General features: G+C 32.8%; 1 protein-coding gene across 1 annotated transcript; it reads right to left on the minus strand.

The window, feature by feature from the left end:
• Window positions 1–453: 453 nt before the first annotated feature.
• LOC117103970 (sodium bicarbonate cotransporter 3-like) lies at window positions 454–23,876 on the minus strand. The gene is made up of 16 exons (XM_033244612.1): window positions 23,835–23,876; window positions 23,255–23,403; window positions 22,590–22,678; window positions 19,666–19,736; window positions 17,908–18,002; window positions 16,827–17,010; window positions 13,544–13,679; window positions 10,828–10,863; window positions 9,033–9,068; window positions 6,156–6,228; window positions 4,908–5,231; window positions 4,153–4,360; window positions 3,466–3,690; window positions 2,669–2,817; window positions 2,172–2,366; window positions 454–783 (listed from the first exon to the last, which is right to left on the minus strand). Exons 2-16 carry the CDS (start codon window positions 23,324–23,326, stop codon window positions 469–471), a joined length of 2,208 nt encoding a protein of 735 aa, XP_033100503.1. The 5' UTR covers window positions 23,327–23,403; window positions 23,835–23,876; the 3' UTR covers window positions 454–468.
• Window positions 23,877–27,518: the final 3,642 nt, after the last annotated feature.

The following is a 27,518-nucleotide window of genomic DNA, read 5'->3' on the forward strand; positions in this document are numbered from 1 at the left end:
CAGTAGAGAAAATCCGATCAGAATGACAAAATAAACTAAGCATCCACTGGAAGGAATCCCAATATCTGCAGACGGATCCGTTTCGGCCTTCCAGGCCTTATCAGTGCAGCTAGGGTATAGACCCAAACAAAACATTCGACCAGCTTAGGTAGGGCCAAACTATTCCCACGACCACTAATGATTACAGAGCCAAACCAAGGCAATATATATACACAGCCCAGGTGTGAATGCAAATAGTGGAATACAAGCTATGCAGCTCGGTTCCAGTAGATACAGAGAATATTTTGTCATTCTTAACGCGTCCTACAAAATTCTTAAGAGACAGCACTAGTCTGTGAATTTGTGAACAAGATCGGAGATCTAAAGATGCAATCTCTACCGTGCATCAATGGCGGCGCTGGATCTCAATAGATATATATATATATATATAATACCTCAATATATATAAATATATAAACAAAATAAAAATTAATAACTTACTGTTCTTCCTAAGAAGGTGCTATTTTGAAAATTCCTTAAAAAATAAGCTACAAAAAAAGTTCCTAAAGTTAAAATGATTGAGAGAAGGGCTGTGTTTGGGTACGGATCGTGATCATCCTTCTCATGATCCTTGTGTGATGGCTCTGAGTGATGCACTGTGGGTAATTCTGTGAATTCATGCTGACGATCGTTGTCTAGTACGATGATTTCTTCAAGAATTTCATATGATGTGTTCAATATATCACTGCAGTTGGTATGTGACGAGCTGCAATACTCCATCTGAAATGGATTTTTATCTACAACCTGAAATGTAAAAGATACTTTATTATTACAAAATAATTAAAATATGTTGTTGCACCATGCATCAGTGATGAAATCAAGTCCTCTAAACTGAAGTAAACCACAAATTAGCAAATTAATGACTTTAGCTTGATAAACTTAATTGGCCACTGACAGCAGAAAGTCCATGCTTGTAGGTGGCAGAAATTTCTCCCATTGGTACCATTACTGCTTCATAAAATTAAATCATAATAACAACAATAACATTAACAATAAAATTAACAGCAATAATATAACAATGAAAAACACTAAAACTTGCAGTTATAAACTAATGTCTTCCCACAATTAATATATCTTATGAACATTTACTACTTAAATATACTCTGCCATCCAAAATTATTTTCAAAATTTAAATAAATAAATAAATAATTTTGAAAAAAAACCTCCAAAAAACTGAAGTTTGTTTTATGAACTTGTTTTTGGGGCCAGTTGTTAACTTTTCTCTTGGGTACAGTGTAAACATGCATGGTGTGTTTTTATGTGAATTGATAGTAGTGTGGCATTTAATTTTTGTATTAGGCTTCCTCAATCTTTATTTGAGGTGGTCATATTTTCAAAAAAAATTGTTCAATGATTTACAGACTTTTTACTATGGATATCCTTAAATTTTGCTGTCATAAATTTCAATCAATCTTTATTGCTACTTGAGAAATCCCTAGCTACATTCTGCATTAACAACAATTATCAATATGACAAGCATTTAGCAAAACACTAACAAAAACAAATTACTAGACAGAAATTCAGATTAATGCCTGATGGGGTAGTATTAGTGAGGTCAACAGCCAGGTCACAAGAGAGAATCGGGGCGTAATGGTAAGGATGCAAAGAATATAATGATTGGTAAATATCCATCATTAGGGTAAAATAATGTTTTTCCTGTTTAAATTTTCAGGTAAAAATAAAAAAACTTATTGAAACATATTTAAATATTTTAATAGCTTTATGTGGTAGAGTATATATTTAACATAAACAACAACAAATAACAACATGAAGAACAGAAGCAAACAGAATAACCTCCTGTGAGCTTTGCTCCTTCGAAGAAAATATCAATACAGTTCACCTTTCAATTCCAGACCACTTTGGGACCTGAAAATCTAGGGTAGTCTCAGGAGCTCGGTCTCCAATTAGAGGGTTAGGTTCGTGTAGAAACATTGACAATTGTTATTTTGGTTCTTTGCAAAAGTGATTCTGAATTAGAGGTGTCTTATATTTAGTTAACTAACATATTCTTACTGATTGGCAAAAATTCAATGAAAATTATGTTATTCTCTTAGTAACAAAAAAAGGTGAACATAATATAACTTAAGACTAAAAACACGCTGGTAAATGTATTCTCTTTGAAGTTAACTTACATAATACAGACTCTTATAAGTTTCATATATGAATATAAGGGAAATCAACGTTGCAAATATTTCTTCCGTGAATCGTGTGAAGTAATGAATGAGGGCGCTCCCTTCAGCTGCAACGACTGCCAATGCTATGACGAGGATCCATAAACCAATCCACACCCTCCATACTAGAAAATCTACTTCTAAATCATCACAAAACTACAAAACAAAAAAGGTTAAATTATATATTAAAAAATTATAAAAACAATTTACTGCATACTTAACTTTCTCCTCACTCCATGCAATACACTGGAAGAGGACATAGATTAAAGGAATAATATACACAATTTTTGTTGGGCAAGGTCTTGTAATCCTGTTTCAAGTAGGAATGCACGGCCAATTCAGAACTTATCAACACCCAAATCAACCGGATTACAGGGTGGACACTATTTTTGAATTTTTTAGCCTAGTGTCTACTGCCTGCAAGATGACAATAGACACAATAACCAAGCATACTTTACCTTGTACAAATTTTCTTCAAAAACCAACATAGGGCCAGTAGCACCAATTATAATCAGCGGCTGACCAGAAAATATTGCAAAAATCATCCCGCACAAACCAGTTGAAATTATCATCTCTGAGACGCCTAATACATCAAGTGTTTTTGAACCTAAAAATAAAAAAAAAAACAAAAAAAAAAAAACACCACAGTAATTAACAAAGGATAAGACATCAACATGGCATTGGGGCACAAGTAATGGCGATTGATTCATTCACTCAGTCATTTATACATTCATTATTTAAACATTTAATATTCACTTATAAATTCATTCATTTAAAAAAATATCCATTCACTAATTATTATGCAATCCTTGATTCAATTATACATCAATCTCTTCATTCATTCGTATATTAATTTCAAAATTCCTTTTCCTTTCATCTATTCATTCATCCCTTCCATCAGTTTTTCCCATTAATTTATTCATACTATCCATTACATTTATTCATACATTTATCATTCTTTATCTTATTCATATATACACTCATTCATTTCACAATTAATTAATTCATAATATTTATTTATTTATCATTCTCTATTTTATTCACACATACATTCATTCTTCCAGATATTCATTCCTTCATTTATATATTTTCCTGCCTTATTGCTTCATTCAGTCATTATATATAAAAATATTATATAAAACAACAGTACCTAAATTTCTTATTGACAAATCTAATAAAAAAAATTGTGAAACCATTCTAAAAATTAATAATAATTTAATAACTTCAATATTGATGAGGTAGTGTGGGCACTTACCCAGAAGTCCACCAAATGCAACTGCAGGAGCGATACAGGCGAAGTACAAACACATAAATGAAATAAGGCACTGTATATTTAAACCATCCTTAATATCACTAATAAATAACGGATATCTTTGTTTCACTTCATTCACTAAACCACCAAACACTTTTCCAGTTCTTTTCAAGAAATTTGAGCCAGCATCTTCTTTCTGCCGTTGTTTTTCCAATATTGACTTGATATCTGAAAAATATGATTGTAATATAATTTAATGCAAAAAAATTTATATAATTTAAAAAAAAATTATATACTATTTTGTGAGGGCAACCTAACATAACTTTACTGCTTTACACAAGATTTAAAAAAAAAGAGTAATACGATCAAATATTTGTTCAAATCTACCCACATAAAAGACTCATTTGACCCTGCTACCCAAAGCAACTGGAGCTCCTAAGTTCCAGGGGCTGATTTTGAAAGTAAAAAAAAAAGAAAGAATGAAAAAAAGAAAACGGAAAAATTTATAGCCTAAAACGCCTTAGATGTTTTAGGCTAGTGTTATCTTGATGGGCTCCACTTTCGGCCCACCTTTTGGACATCTCTCTGGATCCGCCCCTGAATTCCCCCTACTCTCTTGCCATACGGGCCCTGGAGGCTACACAATCCTGTAACCCAGGGCTAATTTTGATATTCACAAAACAGACTTACCAGACTCTGAAAGACGAGCACTGCTAAAACGCTCAGACCTGGCTTTATTTTGAGCATGTTGAGTCTTCTCGCGATGCCTCAAGATCGGTTCTAACAGCTCTCTATCCCACTCCCCCGGAGGTAGCACCATGGTTCGATCCAAAAAGCGATCAATTCCTTTTAGAATCCCATTGCAGCTGGTTGCTCTGTATGCACTCTTGCGAAAGTACTGATGGAAGAGATGGGCGTTTAAATAAAGTGAAAGTATTAATAATAATAATAATAAGGCAAGACTTTCTATACCTTGTTCATAATGATCATCAGAGGGCGGGAAAAACTTAAAATAAAATTTTGTTTCTTACTTAGCAAAATATTTTTGACAAAAGTGGAGTAGAAAATGAAAATAAAATTTTATTGATGAATGCAAACAATGTAGTAATGGGACTGACAAATATGTTTTAAATTTGTATAATTAAAAAAGAAATATTGAAATATTATTTTGGGTGATTTTAATGCAGTCGCTGGGCATAATAAAAACAAATAAATTTATTATTTTTCTGAAATTTCCATCTTTTTTCATTGCAGTGAGTTTGCTAACTGGTCAAAAATAAAATCTTAGTTTTACTCAAGATCATAATAATTGGTGAGCGGCAGGTTGAAGAAAAAATGATAATTATAAAATACAAAAGCAAAGTGCAAAAAATACTACTAAACCTTTAAATATTATGTATATTTGAATTAAATAAAATGATAAAACTATTGAAAGTAATACTAACAGGATCTGACAGTAATGTTGACAGTGATCTCCCAATCTCAAAATACGCTTCTCGTTCCCTTGATTTACAAAAACAAATAAATAGAAATCGCAGGGGAATGGGAACTTCCGTGAAACCTTGATAAACTGTTGGTTTTGTTAAACGAACAAGTGCCATCACAGACTCATCCAGTGTCTCGGTGTCATCGGCACCGATCATCACCATCGCAGCCTCCGAATCTTCCGGTATCTTGCGCATGATACCTTCTCTTGAGTCTTTTGGTATGTGCGAAGTCTGACAGTAGTCCACTGTTACTGGTATGGATGTGTAGTCTCCATTGAATGCCTAGTCATAAGAAAACATCAGAGAAAAGTAACATCTTAATCCCATTTTTATACTGTAATTGTTCAATAATTCCTTTTTTTTAATCCCATGCTTGTGAAGTGTAATTTGTCTATAATTATTAAGTTACTTGGAACAAACACTCTTGTTACAAAAAAAAAATAATGAAGGGAAGGGTATCGAGGTGGGAAGGGAGGTCATTATTTTAATTTTGATAATAATGATAATGGTGCAAACAATGTGTGTTGGTCATGCTCACCTTATTATTATATTAATTTTGAAAAAAACTTGATATATAGTAAAAAAAATATCGATGTTTGGTTGTGGTACAAAAGTTGTAAACAATTCTCACAACACAATGGGGTGTAACCTCATGCATAAGGTATTTCCATCAAAAAGCGCCTTAAAGCAACCATTAGGCATTAGTCAAGAAACATCAAGGTCCATCTCGCAATGACAGATTTACATCCTAATTAAATCAATTAATTCATTAATAAATTACTGTCTGGTAATCTGCTTGCAAAGTAGAAAACCTTGTTTTAAACATCATTTCAGGCCAACTTAATTTTGGTGCTGAATGACTGCATTTCAATCTGCAAGGTCCCTGGGTTCGAATCCTGTAAGATGCCATAAACAACTCTACACCCTAGCCAGGGGAGGATCCAAAGATGTCTGAAAGGGGGTGCAATCAAGAGAAAAGACTACACCATGGGAGGTCCGGCATTTCCCTGGGAAATTTTTGCTTTCTACACACCCAGAAATATTAGCCTCAGAGGCATTTTGGGCATAAAGGAGTGGGGCACCCACTCCCCCCCCCCCAATTCTGCCCCTGCTAGCATACTGAGGAAGTTTATAAAGCATATAGCACAGCTCCATCTTATAATTTAGTGTTTGTGTTAACGTGAGGAAGTAAACGTTATGACTCACCTGAAGCTGATGGTGATCATGACCTTTGGTGGACAGTCGATGGAACACACTCCCTCGTCTCTCTCGACCTTGTCTAGTAAAATATATATAAAATTTATAATACTGTATATAACAATAAATATATAAATATGAAGAGAAACTTTATCAAGCATATTGTATAAACCTGATAAAGGGTTATAGCCGAATAATCTCATCATCTTTATAATAAATCTTGGAGCAATTCAACTACCATCTTTGTGTTTGACTTCTTTATGTTAATTTTCTTATGTTTTAAGGAAAAAATGGTTGAAATTTTTGCAAATATCATCAGCAGAGTGGTCAATGGTAAAACCAGAACAAAATAAGATAAAGTGAGGTTCAACAGTAGGTTTGATTGGACATTTTATTATACATATTTTATTATATATACAGCATATATATTTATTTATATTATTATATAATATATATACAGATTCCTCTTCTTTAACATTTAAAATTTATATATATATGTGAATTTATATATATATATATATCTGAATATATATATATTCAGATATATATATATATATAAATTCACATATATATATAAATTTTAAATGTTAAAGAAGAGGAATCTGTATATATATTATATAATAATATAAATAAATATATATGCTGTATATATAATAAAATATGTATAATAAAATGAAAAAAAAAAAAAAAAAAAAAAAAACATGTTCTGTATCAGTGTTAAATGTTAGAAATGAATAATTAAAACAAAGCATTTGACCAAATAGGTCTATGTTCATGTTATTTATGTTAATTTTCATGCTAATACAAACTGAATACAGCATAAGGCTTTTTTATAGGATATTAAATAGGTTACAGAAGCATAGCAGCATACAATAAGTTAAAGAAAAGCTATTTATAGAAAGTTCACAGTAAACACTTTATCACATCTACATACACTACCAGTAAGAAAAAAATTATAAAACATGTGCAGGTTGATACAACAGTAAAAAATTGATGCATAGAAAAACCAGATTTTTTAAAATATTATATGTATAGAAAAATCACATGCTATATTTGAATGAACCCAACATGCAAATTATATCAAATGCTGGCTAAAATACTCATAAATTCCATAGAAATTGTGGGCGGAGCTAATGACAAGGTCTCATCAGTACGCTTCACAATATTACCCTGGTCAAATCATGTCATTAGCAACTGGAATACAAATATAAAAGTACAGTTGTACCATAAAGAAGTTAGTTTAAAAAGAATGAGGAATGAGGATGACAATTATGTACTCTTCTTAATTAGTATACCTTATCAAAGGCCTACATAATCCTTTCACAAACAAGTATACTCACCAATTACTGGGTGGTAATGCAAAGCTTTAAAAGTTAATTCCTAATTTTGGGGGGTAGGGAATGAAGATCCATTTTTTTTTACTTATGATGAAAAATCATGTTTTTTTTTACAATTTTAACTCATAGCTCTGGGAAGCATCTACAGCGTACATGAAAAATTTAGTTTTGTGAAAGAAGCAAGTTTATCACCGCATGGTATTTCTGCTTAACCTCATTTTTATTGAATATCAGATTTCAAGAAGAAATAAACCCGTAGTGTTAATATTGATAATGTCTACAAACAGTAGTATAATATAAAAATAGTATAAAAAACTGGGTTGTTACTCTGGGTGGGCATTAACTTAGGGTGGCTTTTAATCAGGTTGTGCATACTTGGGGTGGATTTATTACCAAAAAACTATGTAGTAGAAACATAATTAATACATTTACATATAACCAAGCATAAAAAACATAATTATCATAATTAATAACAATAGCCTCATTGTATTAGTATGAACCATGAATAATACATCAGGAAATTGTTATATATGCAACTACATAGCGCAGCGCACTGGAAGTTATCTTAGCCGTAAATCGAATGCCCAATAATTGATAAAACCTACATAAAGAGCCTCTCAGACCTAGGCTGTTTCCGCCCAAGTGTCGTACAAGTTTCTACGACTTAACTTGTGAAACTGAAGTCTAATCAACTTTAATTTTATATCGGTTTAATACAAGTGCAGTATGTTTGCAGACTTAGTTTACGAGTCAACATGAAGTAAGTATAGATTATTACGAGAGAAGTACAAGTTTACGACAAGCTTTACTATGACTTGCAAATTTACTACAAGCTTCAAGAGTTTGTAAAGAGTATTCTGAACTACATTTTAATTTTAAAGCTTATGCACAAAGTCTGAGTCAACACTATATTATGTGATGACACGGTAACACTAGGTCTAATTCAATGTTTCTAACTGGAGTTTTAATAAGGCCACCACTCTCTACAAAACACAGAATTAGCTCAAACCTGTCCAAAAATTAAAATACTGAAATAATTATAAGTAATTATCTGTAATTTTAAAAGAAAAAAAAATGAAGTTGGTAATACTCTATTACCAATTTTTCCTGGAGTAAATAATAGCTTGCTCTATGTTCAGGATGGCGTAAGGACATAATAGAGAATTTTTGATCTATTTTAGCTATTTTACCCTTGCTGTTATACTCATACACTTTTAGAGTCGCAGGTCAGCTTTCCCACCACAACCAGTGTGCTGCATTGTTTTTAGCTCTAGTGCACTGTGTTAAACTAATGGATAGATATTAGGTTTGGAAAATGCTATAATTTCTGCTATGCACTTGAGTGATAGAGAAGTTAGTAGTAAAAAATAGTATTAAAATTGACAGAATAACAAACAGGATTATAGAGTCATAGCAGATATTGCAGATTACATGGTATTTCTTAAAACAAACATAAAATATAAAAGAAACCAACACAAAAACCTCAAAAACTAAGTGCCAAACTCAATCTACCAGAAAAAGAAAAATTCATTATACCGTCATTTCTCACCTGGGTTCAAGGGGATACGAGTGCCTACGATGTCTCCTGTAATATTTGAAGAACCCAATATTTGATAACATAATATTTTTAAAAATGGTAAAAATTTATTCTCAAAAGGCTGTTTCAACTCAGAATGGGGATGGAAGTTTGTGTAGAATATAAGAACACTTGCATTTACCACCTTGCAACTTGCATTTTGTACCTCACATTTTTCCAACTCACAACTCGCAGGAAATAAACTCTCTCTCTTCTCAACTTTTATTATTCGCTTGTTTATATTTCTTGATTGTTGACATCACCCACAATTTGTGTGAAATTATGAGGCAATATATTTTTCAATCAAAATGATATACCAAAAGATAGAAAACAAGCAGAAAAATACAATATAAAGAATTTAAAAATTGTATTAATCTAGAAAATGTATGTCCTCTAGTTAAAAGAAAAGGAATCTTATAAAATAAAGTTAATAGAAATTTACTATTAAACATCAAAACTGACATAAACAATTGCCTCTCATATATAAATAATAAACATATATACTTTAAAAATACATGTCCATATCAAATATTGAAACACATTTGACAAATTTTAAACTGAAATAACTTGAGCCAGAAACATTGGCAGTGAAGTGAGCATGCAACAGCAAAGCCACTCCAAATATTACACAATATAATTACACAATATAACTGATTTTTATGAAACAACACACTGTTCCATGCAGGATATAATTTGGCATTTGGCTTATGAAAGCGAACGTAATACAACATTGGTGTAGAAAAATAAATTAAGGTTATTTAATGTTGTGCCAAGCCTGTGGATAGGCTGTTGGTCTTGATATTAATGCTAGCCTTGTCCTAGTTAATGTTGTTAAAACTACACCTCATTGGTTCAGAGGTGATAAGGTGTTAGATGATTAAAACAGCATTGTTTATAATCAGATCAAATCATACATAAATACATTTATCACCAACAACCATGCAATAGCATTATGGAGATTTGCCAAATAAGAAAAAAAAATTAAGAATTTATGTTGAAAATCAATTTCACAGTCAATACAGCCTTAAAACTGCACTCACTTTCATCAATCATTCATTTCAAACCCAATTTATTTTTGCAACATTTAACAAGGCAGTGAATGGGATAAAATAACTTTTTTTAAAATAACTATGGAAATGTTTATATTAAAGTAAAGCATACTTAATTTCTGGCTTGCAAAACTGGTTTAGTTGGTACTGAAACATTCTTCAGAAATATAAAAATTTAAGTTTTATAGCAAAGAATATATAGTTTGAAAATTTTATTTTCTGTGTTTTTTTTTAATCCTTTGATGTTTGATGTTTTATATAAATGTATGTACTGTTTCTTGTTTAAATATTAAAAAGGTTTTACACTGTCAAAGATTACCTGTGCGATAATGGACATCATATTTATCATCTATCAATACCTAATTGAAATTAACTAGAGACTGCAAGTTACATGTTAATAAAAAACACTGTTATCAACTTTTTGAGACAGACCAACTGGAGAGGCAGATCCTGAATAGCAAAACTATTAATTGATATTAAAACAATTAAAAATTTAATATTTGTTAAACTATTATATTAATAATTACAATACAATTCCATAAATATCTTTATTGTCTTGCTAATATAATCACATAAAACATTTCAAAAAAATCATTTTTTATTATGAAGAAACTATGTCTTTTGTTGATAATCATATAAATATTAGTAGGACATGCTCATTCCAGGAAGATAGAAATATGTAGATATATTAGTAAAAAACTTGAGCAAGGGAAATGTACCTTGTTTTCACGTTGCCACGGTTATTGTATAATTCCCTAAAGAGGAGTAAAAAAAGTATTATAAACATTAATCCTAACATGTCTCACAGATTGCTGATATATCTGCCCGCCACAGCCTAGCTGCCTGCAGCTCTTCATGCACAATGATATTGAACTCAGCTGTCTGCTACAGGGGAGCGAACACAACTTAGCTGCTTACTCACCTTGGTGAATTAACATAGTTCATGAGAGCTTAGGGGCCTGAGTTTAAACCCACCACATGTAGTAAAAATCGTAAAATATTTTTTTTACAAAAAAATATGAATATGAGATTACATAATGCAAATAACTAAAGTTTGCCATCACAATGTTAAAACTGTGTATACGAGAGTACAACATGCATCTGTTGTTGCATGATTTACCATAATATCTTCTGACCCTTGGCAGCCCCAGCCTGGGTCGCAACCTCCATTACTATGTAAAGCTTGTTTTGCTATAGGCCTACACAGAAACTAATAAAACAAGCTTTCTACAAAATGAAATCTGATGATTAACTCACTAATGCTTTTAACCATCTAACCACCCAACAGGAAGGCTGTGGTGACCCTGGCCCATGCTAGTGGCTCACATCGTTCTCAAAGCCCACATAAGTTACACTGTGCCACTGCTTATTGGCTCAGTTTCATGCCACACTTGAGCTCATTCAGCTTAGCTTAAGTTCTGCACTCAAGAGAATTCAGCTAAGCTGCCTAGTCTATCTCCAGCTCTACTGGATCTGCTCATTTCTGCATAAATGTCACTCATAACTTTGCACAGCTCAGGTGAATACATTGATAATTTCCGCTACATTCCAAGCCAACATCTGCATCATTTATAGACCAATATGAAACAGTTAAGCTACCCGCTTACATAGATTGATCGATTAAAACATCAACATTGTAAACAACTAATCATAAATTGTGTGTAAAATCAAACTGAAAGCTTACTGTAATCTGCTAAGTGCTACAGGCTTTTTTTTTTACACATAGGTTAATCATCATTACAGTTTTTTTTTTTAAATTTCTATTAACATAATCACCATAATGTATGAATCCATCTGTATGTGTCCTAAGAGAAATATGATTTATCTGAGGTTTTAAAATATATGTATTTTATGTAATTTTATGTATTCAAGCTTTCCAAAGAGAAAAGCTCCTTTTTTTCAATATATATATATATATATACTGTCTCTTATACACGTGTCTATAGCATTGTGGTCAGTCATGTTCTAGGGCCTCACATATACACCCTTCTACATGTAAATGAAGAATGTGTTTTAAACCTCCTAGGTTTTTTCCAATGATTATGTAGGGAGAGGAGAGTGGTCATTCATTGAAAGTGAAAACCCAAAAAGACATAAACAATACCTCCTTGCATGAGCAATATGGCTTCTTTGACCATTTCCAGAAGAAATGCGGGACACGATTAATTTGATATTAAACTGTCAATTTATATTGGAAAAATATTTTTAGGGCACTTCAACGAACTCTCAAATTCATAGCATCAATTATGGCCTGTGCGACAACATGCCTCATTTTATTCTAATAATAATTCTAACTGCTTGTCAGACATCTGATAAGTTTCAAAATTATCAAAGTCTTCATTTACAAACTTATTTGTGCGTTTGAATTTTTGTTTCTATGCATGACTCGATTTTCTATATAATTCTCTTCAAATTATATTTATTCAACATGCTATGTAATTATTATTGTGTGTGAAGTTTAACAACAAAACAAACCAATCAACCAATTACAGACTTTTTCAACTATAAGGCATGTGACCTAGTTTTGCACATTATCTTTTTTCAATTATTAATGTTGAAAGTCATCAAGGAAGCACTAGTATGTTCAGTTTGTATCCTGTAACATGTTATGATTTGTCAATATACATAATTACAAATAGGAGTAATATTGATAATAATAATCATGAACTTATATAGCGCATAATGTAAAGACCTCCATGCACTTTTACAGCCAGAAGTGAGATAGATTATTGATTCATAAATAAACAGCTACAGTATATTATTAACTTAGAGTTATGAATCCTTTGAAAAATACAGTAATTTTAAGTTTCTTTCATCTATTTAATTTTTTTATATTTCTGTCTTTTACTTATTACCTTTCTTTTCCTTTTCCATTTCTTTTTTCTTTTCCTGTCTATCTTTAGCTTTATTTCCTATATTTTTTTTTCTTTCCATTTCCTTCATCTATTTCCTTTCTTTTACCTTTTTCAGGGGCCAAAACTTCATATATCATTCACCAAGAAATGGAATGATCTATGAAATGAAACAAAAACTAACCTAGATATGATAATATTATCATATAATATTAATTTATAACTTTTAGACTTACTTTTCTTCAAGATATTGTTGTTTAAGTCTAAAAGTTAATAACAATAATAATAATACTGCAGATCATACTTAACACTTTGAAAGTAGTAGCTTTTGATCTATTATTGCACACATCTGCGTCCATCATTAATGCTGCAGTTATCAAGGAAATGGGCACCTAATGGATATTGAAGTTTTTAATTGAAGACAGTTATAGTTTGTCTTATAGCACCCACTGTGATTTGTAGGTGTGTAAAAAAATTTGGAATCATTTTAAGTTACAGTATTACAATCAGGTTGAAAATAAAAACGAGAAAATTCATAACATGGACAACTTGGTAGTTTTTAATATTATCATATGTAACTTACGAGACTTTTTGACTAAGCATCTGCATTATCTTCTTCTTACCATCTACCGTTATAAGACCACTGCAAAATAGCTGCTTGGCAACTGTCTCAAAGATTTCCGACAGATCTATTAGTTTACAGTCCAACATGACAACTCCTGCAAAAGATAAGGAGAGTATACAGAGTGGTCAATGTTAAAAAGGGGACAGTGCTACAATCAGTGCTATGTTCCATGGTGGTAGATTGGTTAGTGGTACGAGACCGAATATTTTTATTGACCCTCTTTGAAGTTTACACTTTTCACTTGGTCACCAACTTGGTCACCGTGCATTATCTCATGTAGTTCCATGACTTCAGAATTATCTTCCAGATCGCATTAAGGACACAGTTGGTGACCATTTTTAAGGGTGAACTTAAAACATATTTGTTTTCAATATTATTTTCTTTTATGGCATGGTGGGAATTTTTTAACTTTTTGGTCCTTTTGTTTTGTTTTTGATTTTAGTTTATGTATAGTGCTTAGAGGTTCAACAACATAAGCTGCTTTATAAATCTTGGATATTATTAATATTATTAACTTATATTTATATAAGAAATGTCGGTTTTCATTCTAATAGGTAAAGGAATGACCCTCATAATCATGTTCACCTTTATAATTGGTGTAAAATTAATGTTAACAAATCAACCTTCTAACATATGTCCTAACAGCAGGAAACACCAAAATGTCATTTCTTTTACTAATGGCGGTTCTCTGTCTTTTCCTTAATGTCACAGAAGCCATTACAAAGCACATATTACATCCTGAGTTGGGAATCATAAATAATATAAAATAAGATTTTTTATGGAGCAAATTGATTTAATAGATTCAGCACTTTATAGAAATTTGAATAAAGAAGTTGTTCTTGTAATCCTTGCTAAATGTCAGGCATAGAGAGAGAGGCAACTATATGCAACTTCTAAATTTTTTTTTCAAACAAGTTCAGGATTGGACAGTAAGTAATAGTCAGTGGGCTTATTCGACTGGTTCATTTCATTGAGTACGAATTTTCGTTGAGTATAATTTTCATTCGACTGGTTCGTAAAATAGACTTTGTTGACAATGAAAATTAACGTAAACCAGAATGCACTAATCAGCGTTAAGTTATGCACATGACCAAAAAAAATATGGCCGATTGGTCAGTTTAGCAACACTTGCTTTAATATAATTTAGATTAATTTTCAGAAAATATAAATTACAATATTTACCCATATTGAAGTCAAAAAATAACTGTAGGCTAATAGAATTTTTACAAAAAATCCATACTGCCACAATCCGAAGCAGTCTTGTTTACTAAGCGTGTATCGAGGTAACTATGCAGCCATTTTGTTTTGTTGAGTATTTACCAGTTTTCTATTTGACTGGTCATCTTCGTTAAGTAGGATTTTACCACTGCGCAGGTGGGCGTGGTTTAACGAAGAACGACCAGTCTAATATGGCCAATAGCATCTGAAATCCTATACACTAATGAACCTTATAAAGTACTTACTAATATTATTATTATTATTATTATGTATAGTGTTTATGATATTGACAACAGCATGCTCCCCAAAAATAGACAGCAAGTACTTTATTGATGGAATAATTAGTTTGACTTTGACTTCAGGCCACTTTAACAGTCTACAGATCCTAACCAAGTATCATCAATACCATCTAAAATCTTGTACACTAATGAACTTTCTAAAGTACTTAGTATTATTATTGTGTATAATTATAGTGTTTATGATATTGACAACAGCATGTTCCATAAAATTAGAAGAAATATCAATACTCTAAGATATATTTGTGTTGGAGCTAAAAGGATGCTTTTTTCCTATTACACTTTTTTTTGCGATTTCAGTGATTATTCATTGTGGGCCATTGGTCACTGTCATGAATAAATAAATACGAAGGCATGCCAGTATATTAACATTGTTTGGCATTTTCTTTTATCACGATATATAATGATCTACTAAAAAAATATAATTTGTCCTACCAGTATAACTCGAAATCTAAAAATAGCAAAAAAAAAAATGTTTCATTTTTACTTTGTAATGATCTACTCATAAATATTAATGGTCCTACCAGTATATCTGGTATAAGTAAAGTTCCCAACAAATAACAAAATTTAGGAAGAAATTTTTCTACCACAAAAAGTCCATGATACATTTAGAAATAACTATTCACTAAGCCATCTGAGTCTTGACCTGCAGGGTATACACAACATTGTTTTACCAAACATATTGTCAATGTAAAATATGTAATAGCAATATTTTTTGTGCAAAGAATATGCTTAAAATATACAAAATTTATTACTTTTAGCTTTAAAAGGTTGTTAAATTCATGTCTTTGGTACTAATACTGCTTCCTGATAAAAAGGGTAATAAAATTCTTAGTGATCTAAGGGTATAAAACGATAGATTTGTTGCAAATTACCTTCCACTTGAGTAATGTAAATGGGAAAATAGCTAATTTTTTTTTTTAAACGTCACAGCCAGAATGTTTTTGCTTCCTACACTGGCTGACAATCTGACCAGTTTAAATTGAAACTGCCAACTGGGCAGTGACTAAACAGCCAACTAGACAGCTAATCTTCCTGCCCAGAAAGACTTGTTGCCATGTAAACCATCAAAGAAAGTAAGTTAGCAAACAGATCATCCACCATCCGTGGGCTGGATGAAGCAACAGTGGCTTTATAATAATAATAATAATAATAATTTGCAATTAGTATAGCGCCTCCCATTGGAGCAACCTCAAGGCGCTTGACAACAAAGGAAGGAAACGGACAAGAAAAATAACCGTAAACCTAGACTAACAGCACTCTAGATGCCTAAAAGAACCAACCCAACACTGCATCGTTTATTGACAATTTAAGGCGCTAGGCCTGCCGATGCATGACTCAGAGTTTCAGGGCTAGAAAGCAAACATATTGGTAACGGGTCGACTGTTAAATGCATACATTTTCATTCTCAAATATACATGAGTTTAAGTCAAAATTATTTTACTGAATTGTTGTTTAGTTGTTGTAAAGCGCATTGAGGCTTCTCTGCGGAATGCACTATATTAGAGTGGCATTATCTAATCTAATCAAATCTGGTCATTTATATAGCGCCTACATAAGTTCCATGTGAAAGTGTATCTGTTCGAGATATTTGAGAAATATTCTGGCATCTTGACAGATTGAACCAATGCCCTCAAAGATCATGTGAGGCACCATAATCACTAAACTATAGCTTTTCTAATTCAGGTGCTTTTATTTTATTTTGGAGGCATGTATTGTACACTTACCATGGTCTTGCAAGCCACGTTTGAGTTCCAGTAAACTATGAAAGGTGAGAGAAGCTACGTGAGGTTTTCCCCAACGATCCGAGCCTTCCTCTATATCCTCCTCAAACTTAATCCACCTTGCCCTCTCCTTCCAAACCTGACCTTGCCCATCGCAATACTCTAACTGATGAAGCTCTATAAACAACTAAAATGTAATTCAAAAAGTAATTAATCTTAGTAAAGAAATAAGCAAAAATTTGGTTAACCCTAACAAAACATGAAATTAAAAAAAACCCCAAATCGCTAACAAATTACGCACCCATCTACCAAGAGTGACGTCAATCTTTGACCTATGAACTTCCTCGCGTTGGGCATGAAAGTCATAAATCCATCATCTGTGCTGCCTGAACAGTCTCGCAGACATTTTACTTGCAAATAATTCCCAGGCCAATTTTTATTACCACCAACATACACATTAGTATGCAGCTCACTTATGACCACCCCCCCCACACACTGTCATCAACCTCTCAATCAATTTCTCCTTATTCCATCAATCCCCTGATTTTAGTTACTTCATTACTTTGTTTTCAGCAAATCGTTCAAAATGACTATAATTTGCATTCTTGCAACACATAACGATTCTCCCATTAAAATAGATCTGTGAAAGTAATTAACACCAAATTAGGAGGAGGAAAAAATCTTTATTTGATCAAATCGTTTGACCTAGGAATGGTAAAAACTAATTATTATAGTATCACAGTATTTTTTGACTATAATGATTTTAACACCTGCATCTCTATGCATTTAATTAGCCTACACTGTAGCAAGACTTAAGGTTAAGCACAGTAGTATAACTAAGAGGCATAACGCCACATGCTAAGGCTTCTTCAGGGCCCAGCTACTACCATCTGCACCGGTGTTTTTGACGTTTTAAAGGTCTATTTGATGTTTTTTACACATTCTGTGCCCTGAGAAGGCCCACTCATGTGATTAGGGATACATAGTCCTGGCAAAAAAAAAAGTTAATTAATATCCTGAGGCCCCCTAATCTCATAAGCGTTACACCCTTTGAGATGTGATGCGATGTGTATGGTGCTCTTACGTCATGTGGTGTTTCTACAGATGAGCAAGCGGGAGATTCACTTCCAGGTTCTAAGACATGTCTACCAGACTCATTCCTTGAATTATTAATGTATCCTGGAAAGAAAACAAGACAAAATAAATAACCAAATTTTACCATAAACTATATAACAATATAATAAAATAAGATACACATTGTTTGAATAATGAGAATCAATCTTTTGTAAAAAAAAAATAAAAACAATAAATGTTAATATTTTATGTTTTCATGATTGATTAATGAACAATCTTTGTTGAGTGATTAACATATTTTTACAAAACAAAATTATTATGTGTTTCAGTATTGCTCATTTATTTTCTACAGTGAAATAGAAAAATCTAAATTCTTTTTTTAATGAATAAAAATTTCTATAACATTCTTCATAAAACTTATATGTGTTTGATTAAAGCCAGTCCATCTCTCTTGAGTGAAATAAAAATATGAATCATGGTCTAATACTAATTGAAAATTTAATAGCAATTTATGCTATCCTTTTCATTGTATCAATTAGTATAGTACAGATCTTTTATTTCCTCAATCTGATCTTTATGTTGAAGTCAACATTTTCACAGCAATTGAAAACTTTCTTTTCATTAAGACTGTGATGTGACTTTACAGCAGAAGTTTGTTCAGATTTATTATGGGGTTGAATCAGATGAAACATAGCTGTATCTAGCTTTCATCCGACACAGAAAGACATTCAAATTTTTTTAGACAATAATCTGATTAAACATAATGTAACATACAAATTTTTGTCTGTCAAATTAAATAGACCATGTTTGATAAAACTTAAAGGAAGTAGAGTTTGTCACAATTCCAGCAGACATGGAAGGATTTATTTATTTATTTGATCAGATATGTCTGAAAAAACCTAAACAATCACTGTATCTGACAAAGTCTGTTCAAACTTTTTCTGTTGCCAGACAATTATACGGGCAGACACTGAAAGAAAAAGCTCGAAAATAGGGTGGTATAAATAGGCACATACGACTGCTAGGCTAGAGTGGTCTTATTTACAATATTTAATTAAAATTATGCCTATTAAATGTATTTATATAATAATTACAAATACATATTACATACATTATAATCTTTAAAATCTGTAATCTAAAACAATAAACTAAAAATAAGCTTGAAAAATAACCATTAAATGAAAAATTAGGCTTGTTGAGTGTGACCGCAAAATCCCTACATTAAATTCAATCACAATATTATCAAAATAAACACTATGTCATGCTCTGTAATGCATGAAGTGTGGTTAAGGAGGTAATGGAATTGGGTTATTCCTAAAGGAAACAGAGGATTTGAATCCCACGCCCTGGGGATCACAAGATAGTGACTTTTACTACCAAGCTATTGACCTTTACTACCAAGCTACAAAACATTGTCACAGTTGCTAACTACAAACAACATCAAAATAAAATTTAAAAACTATAATCCTACAACAATCACAAACATCAGTCAATAGGAAACTATATCCAGTGACAGATCAAGCAATTTGAAATAGAGAGGTCCCAGGGAGGAACTTCGCCTCAGCTCACAATGGTTGGGGCTGAGGTAAGAAAATGTACGATTATGTCACCTCTAGATGGCCGGAAATGGCACTCACAGACTGAAAATTTGAATGTAATTTTCTTTTTTACTCCAATATTTAACAATTTTGAAAAATTTAAGGGTTTTTTGGGGGTAGGCCGGGCCAGTTGGGCCTCCCCTTGAATCTGCCACTGATATCACATTTACCTCCAGAAATTCCACCATGTCTCCGTCGTCCCCTTATGTGACCACTAGTTAATGAGCTTGTACTTGAGTTTCTGAAAGTAAAACATTGACATATGTCACAAATAGCCCAAAGAAAATGCACATTCAATTGGCACTCCTACACTATAAAAATCAATATATTTCATGTATTTATGTATATGACTGAATAAAATGCACCTTGAATACTTGGTTCAAATTTATGAATCTCAAAATTTAAAAATGTCATATCACATCCTCCATCAACATTTTCTTTTATATTATTCATGTCAACTTCCCATATCTGCTTAAGTTCTCTCTTGTTAGCCCCACTAAGATGAAGGTTTATATCAGTGATGAGGGTGTGTACTCGACTAGCGATATACCACAGACATCCGTAGTCTAGTGGTATAGCAGGTGCCTTGATAGCAACAAGTCACAGGTTTGAATCCTTCTGGAGGAACTTTTTCCATATACAGTAATAGATAAGAAACAGTTTGTTGAAGGGATATGCTTGATACATATTATTAACATCATTTTTTTCTATATGTTCTTAGAGAACATTTTCACTTTCACAGATGTTCTATCATCTATGATTAAAATGAAACACATGCACAAATAGTATGTGATGATAATGATATACAGAATGATGATGCAGGAAATGTAGAGATAGCCAGATAACACAAACTAGTATAGCAACATAACTTTTTGACTACATTATTCTCATCATACGTAATGTGGAAACAAAGATTTATATCATTTTACTTGAGAACAGGTGGAAGTATTATCTTTCAAAAATAACTATTCATGTTTAGTATTTTTGTTAGTACTATATTTTAAAAATGTCTTATGGCATGCATAAATGATAGTGTACCAGTGAATATTTTTTATAACTTAAAATCTTTGTACACAGACAATAAAAGCTTCATTAATCTTGAATCTTGAAATAGTGTTCTGTAAGTCAATAGTGATTTGTCGTAAGCTGAAGTAAAATGAACACAAACAACAATGCTGTAATAAACGATTGCTGGATTTTGGTTAAGATTCAAAATTATTAACTAAAAGCTAAATTTGGAAAAAATAAACCAGAGCTTTTGAGCAAAACTAGTTCTCCGTCGCTGGTGACAAATATTAATAAATGAATGAATTATTTCACCTCCGAAATGCAAATCTCACTTGATCTTATTTGACTTACAAAGGTAAATACATCAATACCAATATAGAAACAAAAATTGGAGGGGAGGGGGATGGGAAAGGATGTGCAAGGGGGTCAGCTCGAAGCAGTAAACAAACAAGCTATGTCATAGGTTTGGTCAACTAGAAATTGAAAAGGTAAGAAAAAAATATTTGCATTATAAGCTCCAAAAATGACCTCCCATGCAATGGTGCAAAATCTTGTGATGAACTTACTATCTTGATATCACAATTAAGTTTCCTTCCTCACAAGTTACAGTATGAGAGGCAAGCCTAGACAGACATCACTCCCTATCAATTTATAACACTAATTGGTGGCTCAATTTAATTTCAAATTGGTTCTACAGTAAATTTGTTGCACTAACTAATACAAAAGTGACAATACCCCATTCGCACAGTTGTGTATACCATGAAACAAATTATAATGGGAAAAGTGGTAGAACCAGGGATGCTAAGGGGCGGCTCTTTCACTCCCCCAGCTCTCTTCCAGAGCAGCCAAAAAATCTCTAACCAATGGTGAAATCGGGTATAATCTTTTTTCTCACACAGGGAAGACACCCCTAACAAAACAATCCCCCATTTTGACCATAGTTTTCGAATGAGACTTCGTTCCCCTAGAAGAACAAACATTCTGGAACGCCCCAACCCATACCAATGGTTATTATTTTTGTTCTTATGGATATTTATATTTCACATGAATGATTTCATAAATTGATGAATTTTGAATTTTTTTTTTCATCAAATTTAGCACGAGTTGTAATATGAGAAATATAATCAATGAATTCAAAACCGCGTTATTATAAATATTAATGTAAAATCATAGTACACAGAACATGTAAACCGTGCCTTACAGCATAACATGGAATTAATTAAAATATGTCTGTAACGGAGATGTTTTTGGAGATGAATGGTGAACCCTCTGGGATTTCATTTAGTGACAGTACAAGATCAAACGCATCCTCAAGGCTTTAGTGCATGTTCTTTTTATTTAAAGTTTCATCTTTAACTATTTTTTCAAATCTCAACCCAATTCCAAAAATAAATTTCAATACCTTCTTCCTATAATCACATAAATCATCCTATCCATTTATATCCATCTACCAATCCATTTTATCTAGTCATCTATAAAGCCTTCCATCCTTCTATTTATGGCTGTCTAATCAATCTATCTACATCGCAAGCTCAGTGGTCTAGTGGTCATGATACCAGGCTTATCTTATCTGGAGGTTGTGGGTTCGATTCTGACCCAAATTACTTGCAAATTTTTCACAAGTATTTGGGAACATATTAAATATTCAGTACGATAAAACATGTAAAACAGGGCAAAACATCACACATATGATATTTTCCTGACACAGACACACATTGAAATAGCCTTAATAGTACCCGCCGCTACTTGGAGATCGGGTTCAACACTAGCCACTAATTGCCAACATGGTGTCTAGTGGTTACGACACCAGGCTAGTTATCTGGAGGTCATGGGTTCAATTCCTACCCAAATCACTTGCAAATTTTTTGGCAAATATTAGTAATAGTAAATTAGTAGTTAGTAAATAAAATGCTTCAAGGGTATCATCTTGCTAATATTTAATCATTTTATCCATGTCCAGAATTAGAACATTCAGACAGTGCTAACCGATTGTGGTAACTTCTTTGCATGCCCAATTTTCCTAATTTTTTTTCTGTGTGTCCCAGCACGACCCTCTGGAATGAATATTAAAATGAGGTTATCTAACCTTTTGTAGTGGCGGACAGTAGAATTTGCCTCACTTTCTACTTGAAAATCTTCTTGTGTTTTCTTTAATTCTTCTTCACTGATATCCATCTGAAAGCCGGTTTTAGAACAAAATCATATTATCGTTTTATCCTGATTATCCACGACAATCTTTAGTCGAGTGTCTGAGCGGAAAGGCAGAGAGGCCGTTAATTACAGCCGTAACACCGGCGCTGATTCAAGCCGCTGTCCGTCCATGATTTGGTTGGTAGAACCCAAGTCTTCCCAGATAAGGACTAAGAACAGCAGGTCACAGAACACAGCCATATGTAATTAAGCTATGAGTTATTCTCCTATCTTTATATTTAATAGTACAGTACGAAGCACTAAATCAACTATGAATTGTTGCCATATATTGAAAAGATATTACTTGGATGTAAATATGCAATTATGTTTTACCAAGACCATGGATAAAATATATTTATAATATAAATGGCCATTCAAATGTGTGAACATTAGGTTTTAACTTGAAAAATATTAAATTAATATCTAGTACATATTCAAATGTCCCCCATTGAGTATTTTCAAGCAATATTCTGGAGAATTACCCAGAATGCTTTTGCCATTTAGTGCCCGAATGTGCCCCTAGTCCTTACCTATGCAATTCAATACTTTCAAGGCAATTACCTTTTCCTCTGGAGTGACAAGAGGCTCTTCTTCCTGTGCTGAACCATTTTCAACTGAGGTCACCTCTGTCATATCTGTCTGTGTTTTAATTTCAGGAATTTTCAAATGGTTTGAGTTTTTTTTAAGTTGGACAACTGATGGACTTTCTTCTAAATCAGGAATAAAGAGAAAAAAACAATAGGTTTACAGTACATTATTATTTTACTTCATAACTTCTACTTTTTATTTATTCATTCATTCTTTTTTTTGGGGGGGGGGGGGACAGAATTTAATACAAATCTTCAGGCCCCAATCCATAGAAATTTAATCACAGGGCAAATTGTCTCTTGAACAGACAAGCAGAAATATTATTATATACAATGCACTTTGTGATTTATTATTTATTTAGTGCTTAATGGATAACAATTACAATAGGCCTACATAATTCCAGAGAGCAACTGATAATAACTATAAATAAAAGAAATATTTTCCCTAGTAAGATTGCTATTTATAAAATATGATTACAGCATTTGAATGAAATAAATAATCAATCAATCATCTTTTATTTCAGAATATAATCCATAAATGACTAATAGCCTACCTTCTTCAAATGTGTTTGAGTTTATCTTTGGTTCTACCAATAGATACGAGACGTTACTCGAGTTGTGCGAGGTATCGGCTGAGATTTGTGGAGTGCAATTGAAAAAACAACTATAGGTCTAATAATGAATTATTGTGATGTTAAATAGACAATGTTAGCTATCAAGGAACAACATTGTTTTTCATTGGGACCTTCGTCCCTTCAAGGCTAGGCCTACACCATCCTAGCTAGTCTAGGCCTAGAGTAGGATAAGGCTAGCGCGACATGCGGACGTTGGTACGTGTTGGTTAGTCTATAAACGTCGCCTAAAGTAATTGATTTTACCCGGCAGAACGAAAGAAGGAAACTCCGCTTTTCAGTCATCTTAGGCCCTTGCTTTTTGACAAACAATGACCTTTCAGAGGTCAAATTGCTGTCAAGAATATGAATTGGCTGCTTCGCAGCAAAAAGCACCTCTTTTGAATAAGTGCTGCACAGATGACTACAAAGCTGTGCAGTGCTTATTTGCTTATTTACAGTACTAAGAGTAATGTAAGTAGTGTTGTGATTTTTAAATATATTTGTTCATCTCCTGAAGTTTGAAAATATTAAACCATGATGGCTAGCATCACATAATAAAAAAAATATATGTTATGGTGGCTTTTCATGATTAATGACGGTAACATTAGGTCTCACCAAACTAGATATACAGGAAAAAAAAAAGAAAAAAAACTAAAATCAACACTAATACACAGAGAAAAGAAAAAGTAGATACAAAAATTAAAATAAGAAAAAATACTGTATATAAAAAAAAATCAATGGAACAAATATGGGAAAGGTGGTCAGATTTAATCGATCCAGGTTAGTGCACTTACATTTCTATTGGTCCAGAACAAAATAACAGACATTTGGCATCAGTACCAGAAGGATGTTCAATTAAATCTGTTGACTTGATGATTGTCATATTTTCCATTTAAATTAAATATTTTGCACTTTGCAGGTCAAAATTAATAAAACTACAAAGGGAATTGCAGCCATTTCAGAATCATGGGGGAGGGAAAATTTGTCCCCAGTTTATTCCATTTCTAGGGTGGATGCAGGAAGGTGCAGACAGTGCGATCGCACCCTCTTAAATTGTGGTGCTGAGATGGTGTGGATTCTCACGCACCCCTACCGCCAAATCCTGCATCTGCCCCAGCCTTTCCCAAGCATACTCTACAGAATAAAAGCATAGTAAAGTAGGACATCAATCTTATGTTGAATACAAAAGTGGCTTTGACTAATGACAAGTTAATTTTTGCTGGATGCTACGGACTTATTCACAATGACGGCTGTTTACGTCATACGAATTATGATCCAGAAATTAAAATCCACCATGAAATAATCATTAAGAAAACCATTCAAATGGGAGGCCCTCTTAGATTATAATTGACAGACATAAACTATTGCTGAACTTGTTGCAAAAAGAAAATTAATTAATTTTAAGCACACACTTCATAATCAATTGTTTTGTGATGCCTAACAGACCCACACTTTCCTTCTCTCTTGCATGCCAATAATTTCACATGCAGCCTCTTTCTGGAGGTATTGCAAGTAGATTTTGCTTTAGACACCAGAACTGATAATATATTCTTTAAGTTAAGCACTTCTTTGCAAAACTGACGTTTGACAGTCAGTCGATGAATTCATATCCACGCTCTTTGTGGGCTGATGGGCGCGGCAACACCAACTGTTGAATGTCGGTGTCAGACTGAGTGGATTGTCATTAGAAACAATCTGTTGCACTTGCTGCCTCACGTTGGCTGACGTTCCGCGCAGTGTGTGTTTACCGTTAAACACAGACTTGATAAATTTTGTTCACTTTGCAAACCAGTGTCATACCCTGGATGAATTCGGGAATCATTTTTTGAGTGCGTAATTAATGAAACATGATTGCTTAAATTCACCTCAAGTACGTAAAAGATGCAAACACTGGCAGATCATTGGCCAACCCAGAAATATTTTTGGCCAATAAGTCTTTTGTTAAATTGAAACAAAAATGAAATGAAATTGAATGCTAATGGTGGAAAGCACCATCCACAATACAATTGTCTCAAGGCGCTGGAAAAGAGAATGATTTCAAAATGTAAATCATGATCGACTTTAATTTCATTTGACTTGGATGTATTCAGGCACTTCTCATTCAAAGTAAAAGGGAAGATAAAGTGGCAAGGGGAAAAACCCGACATTGACAAATTTTCAACCTGAGCAAAGTCGACTTCCTCGACTGTGGATTAGGTTTTATGTTCATGCACAGGGCATTGCCTTCGAAAGAAAAAAAAACCATACCCAATTGATAAGGCAATATAAATGCGATAATAATACGTCTGATAACACACACATACTTCCTGTATGCGTGTAATGCAATTGTAGTCTGACTATTTTTGTCAAATGTTTTTGAGCAGAGACATCAGAGAACATTCGCAAGAGTGCATTATATACCCAATCCATTTTTGCACATTTTGATAATTTTGTGGGGTGGGAATTAGCTTTTTGAGCGCATGTGGTTGAAAACTTGCCAATTTTTAGTATCTGAATGTTGTCTGGTGCAATCATTAGTTAACTTCCTGTTCATGTACATTATATGACCTGTGATAATGTACTGTAAAACAAAAAGACAAACTCTGAAAGAAGACAGAGACATTTTGAGAATTCAACATTTTGATCTATTGATTATTTTTAAGGACACTGAATAATGAAGCCTTGGTTGATGTGCATGCAAATCTATCACAACCAGGGATGGCGCCGGCTTTTTTTCAAGCAAAAAGCTGTGTCTGGGGCCTTGTCAGGGCACAGTGGTAGATTTCCCACCCCCAAACACAAACAAAATCTGAAGTTCTAGATATTTAAATGAACCATATTTGGCTCAGGATGAACAATGGTTATTGTCTGAACGAAAATTCACTTGTAAATTTTATCTAATGTAATGAATGACCTTAAAAAAAAAATTTTAAAAAAATCCCCCATTACAGCTACTTAATGTGAATTAATTTTATCTGTTGTACTACAAAGGTGATGATTAACAGTACGTTGACCACCATTAAGGTTCCTATATTTTGACACACATAGAGCTATCAAATATCAGATGGTAATCCCTGACATAACACACTGGACATTACTTATATATTATTCCCCAAACACTTATTATTCAACCTTTAAGATATTGCACTTTGTATGGGCAAATATGTAATGGATGTAATAGAACTAGTCCTGTTCATAGAGGGGGATGTTTCCTCCTTTAAAATATTGCACTTGGTGTATATGAGCAAATATGTAATGTACTAGAAATTGCAAATTGCAAGTGAAGTGCTGCAAAGTACAACTGCATAAAATGTTCTTCGAACAAAATTATTTATGCGAGTCAAGTGAAAATAATGAATAATAAAAATATAACAAATAATATGAGCACGACCCATATTATCTATATTAGAACAGCGTTGGTGCCATGTACAATAGTGTTTTGCTGCAGTGACATCTCTCTGCTGGCGACTCGCTGCTGCTGCTGGCGATGACTCGCTGCTGGCAAATCGATCTGCGCATGTGTATAAAATGGTATTTATTTCCAAAAACACTATGCCAGTCTACAACAAGCGTCGCCTAAATGTAATAATTAGCACGTTGAAATAGGCTAGTAAATAAGTTTAACTGGGTTCGTAAATAATAGTG

This window comes from Anneissia japonica, unplaced genomic scaffold (genome assembly GCF_011630105.1).
Source record: "Anneissia japonica isolate Jap-2015-1 unplaced genomic scaffold, ASM1163010v1 scaffold342_len425065_cov216, whole genome shotgun sequence".
Taxonomy (NCBI): Eukaryota; Metazoa; Echinodermata; class Crinoidea; order Comatulida; family Comatulidae; genus Anneissia; species Anneissia japonica.

What these genes read in the sequence shown, in the direction of transcription:
- LOC117103970 (XM_033244612.1), bottom strand. Translation starts at nt 23,326, where the DNA reads ATGACAGAGGTGACCTCAGTTGAAAATGGTTCAGCACAGGAAGAAGAG. An exon ending in TTGTCACTCCAGAGGAAAAG is followed by an intron (nt 22,679 to 23,254) that starts GTAATTGCCTTG and finishes ACCGGCTTTCAG; the next exon opens with ATGGATATCAGTGAAGAAGA. An exon ending in TTGAAGAAAATTTGTACAAG is followed by an intron (nt 2,367 to 2,668) that starts GTAAAGTATGCT and finishes TTTGTTTTGTAG; the next exon opens with TTTTGTGATGATTTAGAAGT.